Source organism: Salvia hispanica, chromosome 3 (genome assembly GCF_023119035.1).
Source record: "Salvia hispanica cultivar TCC Black 2014 chromosome 3, UniMelb_Shisp_WGS_1.0, whole genome shotgun sequence".
In the NCBI taxonomy this organism is placed as follows: Eukaryota; Viridiplantae; Streptophyta; class Magnoliopsida; order Lamiales; family Lamiaceae; genus Salvia; species Salvia hispanica.
The window spans coordinates 36959041-36962520 of record NC_062967.1 but is presented as its reverse complement, the minus strand read 5'-3'; the positions used below and the strand labels follow the sequence as shown (position 1 = coordinate 36962520).

The window sequence follows — 3480 nt, the reverse complement described above, 5'->3', positions numbered from 1 at the left end:
GGAGTAAAAAATTAGAATTAAAAGTGTAATTTGGTCAAAATCGGGATTAAACCTGTTGACCGTTACTTTTTAACGGAAATGTTGACGGATGATCAAAATGAACAAATTTCCATATGTTCAGGACCAAAAAATCCAAAAAATAATGTTTAAGACCAAAAACGTAAAATGGTCATATGTTTAGGACCAATTTTGACCTTTACTCTTTCAAGTTTTCGGTGTAGATGGTACATGCTCGTGTTTTATGCTACTTTTGATGTCTCATTTATCAATTCACATTTAAAATATTTTTCTCACTTATCACAAAATTCATCCACGTCACCTCGCAAATTTCATCATTAATTTTCAATTACTTGCTTAAACTCTTATGATTTCATGTGCCAATACTTATTTTATTGATACAAGTTGAAGAGGAAATCTTAGCATATCCTGTTTAGTCAGATTGGTCGCTGTATAACCAATTATAGTTACCGGCCCAACGTGTCATTATATCACTCTTAATTATTTTTTAAATAGCTTTAAACAGTCATTCTTATAATTGGAGTAATGTGATATATACGAGTGTAATCAAATACGAACATTAAGTATTGTTCAAACTCTAAACTATAATCTGGATCTTTGAAAAATGTCAACAGATGACAAAATAATAGTAACAAAAAATATCAATACAATGTCAACTGTTGACACTATGTTGATATTGTGTTACGCCAAAATATTTAAAATTGTACACTGTGTTGACATATATTGACATTATGTTCAAAAGTTTAGAGTTTGTACAATATATAGAGTTTTGCATTTTATCATCACCCTTATTCTACATTATTATGTACAAATAACATAAAAATTAAAGCCTTATCTATTCATTTTTTCCATAACTTCAATCAATAAATAAAAAACAATTCGAGCTTTGAATATTATTTTACTTAATAGAAATAATGACCACAACAACCTTTTTAAGTATTAAAATTAAATAAAATCCTAAGTAAAAAAAAACTAATACTGACGATACCTAAACGAAAACGGTGCTCACTTATGTGCTCATGTATGGTATATTATGACATTTCTCATTATTGGGATTCAATTTAACGTCTTTTATTTATAAAATAAAATTAAATACTTCATACATCCATGATTAATTGTCCTTAGCTTTTTGATATGTCTATAAATTAGTTTCATTCCATTTTTGTACATGGTCCATCATTTTTCTCTATATCATCGTATTTTTTCTCACATTCTCTCTTCTATTTTTATTCCACTCTACCTGTTAATTACATTTTAATTATTTTCTCTTTTATTTTTATTAAATTTATACTTTAAATGTGTTTATTTTCATTCTAATAGATGCAATCATTCATATTGATGTTGCGGCTCAATTCATGCCATTCGCACAATACAAGATACCAAATATTAATTAGGTGTAACTAATTAAATTTGGTACGACTTAATTGGCATAATTTCGACATATTCGAAAAACGCCATGTGAGTAGCCCGTATGTTTCGAATGAAATATAGTTAAATTCTGATAAAAACACTAAAATATAGTACTACAAATTCTCTTCTTTGTTTATTTTTTTATTTAACCATCTCTTCCTTTTAATTATTAATTAATAATACTATCATTTTCCTAAAATTCGTACTTAAAAGAACTACCTCACTTAGTACCATGGAACAGATAGATAGAAGTGCAAAGAATTTTAGAATAAAAACAACCTCAATCAAACAAAGTGAAAATACATTAATATTAGTTGACATCACAAAGACACAAATATGTCAGAAACTTTTTAGCATATTCTACTCCATATACTTAATTTCCCCCTTTTAGCATATATATACTACTCCATATACTTAATTTCTCCCATCCTATATAGTATTTCCTTCGTCCCTCAAATTTTGTCACAGTTTAACGGGCACAGATTTTAAAAAATGTAATAGAAAATGAGTTGAAAAAGTTGGTAAGACGTGAGTCCTACTTTTATGGTATTGCTTTAATAATAAAATATGAGTGAGAATAAGTTAATGAAATGTGAAATCTACTAATAAAAATGGTAAAAAGTGAAATGTGACAAATTTTATGGGACAGACAGAAATGAAAAAATGTGACAAAATTTCAGGGACGGAAGGATATATATTGCATTATGTATGTACATACATATAGTATATATATACTGTATCGTATATATACAAACACCACTCGTTACTTTCTTATTTTCTCCTACCCAATATAGTACAAGTATTGTGTACATATGCATACACCACACATTTACATACACATACTCCCTATATAAACAATCAAACACACAAAATCATCTCTATACCCAAACTATAAAAAAACACTCTCCCCTAAATCTTCTACTCCATTCCATTGCATGAAAATCCCAAACCCATAGAAACAACAAAAATGGGTTTGCAAAGCCAGCTATCCGACGTGTCATCAGAATCCACCCTCATCCTCGCCGTCGTCCTAATCGGAAAAAGCGTACGTTATCTCCGATCCCTACTCTCCACTATCCTGCGCACAATCGGCGTATTCTCCACCAGCTTTGACCCCAATTCCATCGGCTCATTAAACGACGTCGCGGGGTCCGGTCTGGCCGGAGTCATCCTCCTCTGCGAGCAGTTGAATCTGAACCGGGCGCATTCCTACGCGAACCGGCCGGGTGACCGGTCCGGTTCGGAATGTGTGGTGTGTCTGAACCGGTTCGCGGAGGGGGAGAGCCTGCGCAAGTTAGCGTGCTGCCACGTGTTCCACAGGAATTGCTTGGACGGCTGGCTCGGTCAAATGAATTTCAGCTGCCCGCTGTGCCGCGCGCCGCTTGTGACCGAAGAGCGAGTGCAGAGCACGCGGAGGCGCGTGGGCGGTGACGTCATGGCGTGGTTTTGCAACGGTAGTTTTGATCTTTGACTTCTTTATTTTCTTTTTATTTTTTACGTCTTTGTTTGTTGAAGAGTCGCGTGGAATGTCGATGGCTCTTCCCTATTTTTAAAATAATTCATGAATATATTGCATTTAAAGCTATCTCTTTGTTTACAGTTACAAGTTTTTTTAGTAGTATGAATTTTGAGAAATGCAAATAAACATGTGAAATGAAAAATTTATATGAATGTAACAAAAGTTAAATGTGACTCATTTGAGATAAATCGAAATAGTTAAAAAAGACATTTATTGTTGGACAAAATGTGTATAGTAATGCCTTTTTGAATGTTATGTGATTTAAATCTTGATAGCAAAAAATTCATTATAAATCATTTTGGTAGTTAGCTAGGAGTATGAATTTTAATTTAAAATAAAAAGTAGGAGAGATGAAAAATTGACTACATAGAGTATTAAAGTTAAATAAATTAAGGAGGGAGAGAAAAAAAAAAGTGATGTGCCAATGTGCCATATAGTAAAATATTGAAATGAAATTATTCTTTTGTAGATTAATCAAATATGGGGAAAAAAAAATAGGAATGTTGGTTGAGGGTGATTTTTATTAGAGTACA

At 31.9% G+C, this 3480-nt stretch overlaps 1 protein-coding gene across 1 annotated transcript; it reads left to right on the top strand.

Moving 5' to 3' along the window:
* The first annotated feature begins 2296 nt into the window (after positions 1 to 2296).
* LOC125216976 (E3 ubiquitin-protein ligase RHA2A-like) lies at positions 2297 to 3013 on the top strand. Its single transcript, XM_048118779.1, has one exon. It carries the CDS (start codon positions 2396 to 2398, stop codon positions 2897 to 2899), a length of 504 nt encoding a protein of 167 aa, XP_047974736.1. The 5' UTR covers positions 2297 to 2395; the 3' UTR covers positions 2900 to 3013.
* Positions 3014 to 3480: the final 467 nt, after the last annotated feature.

What these genes read in the sequence shown, in the direction of transcription:
- LOC125216976 (XM_048118779.1), top strand. Translation starts at nt 2,396, where the DNA reads ATGGGTTTGCAAAGCCAGCTATCCGACGTGTCATCAGAATCCACCCTC.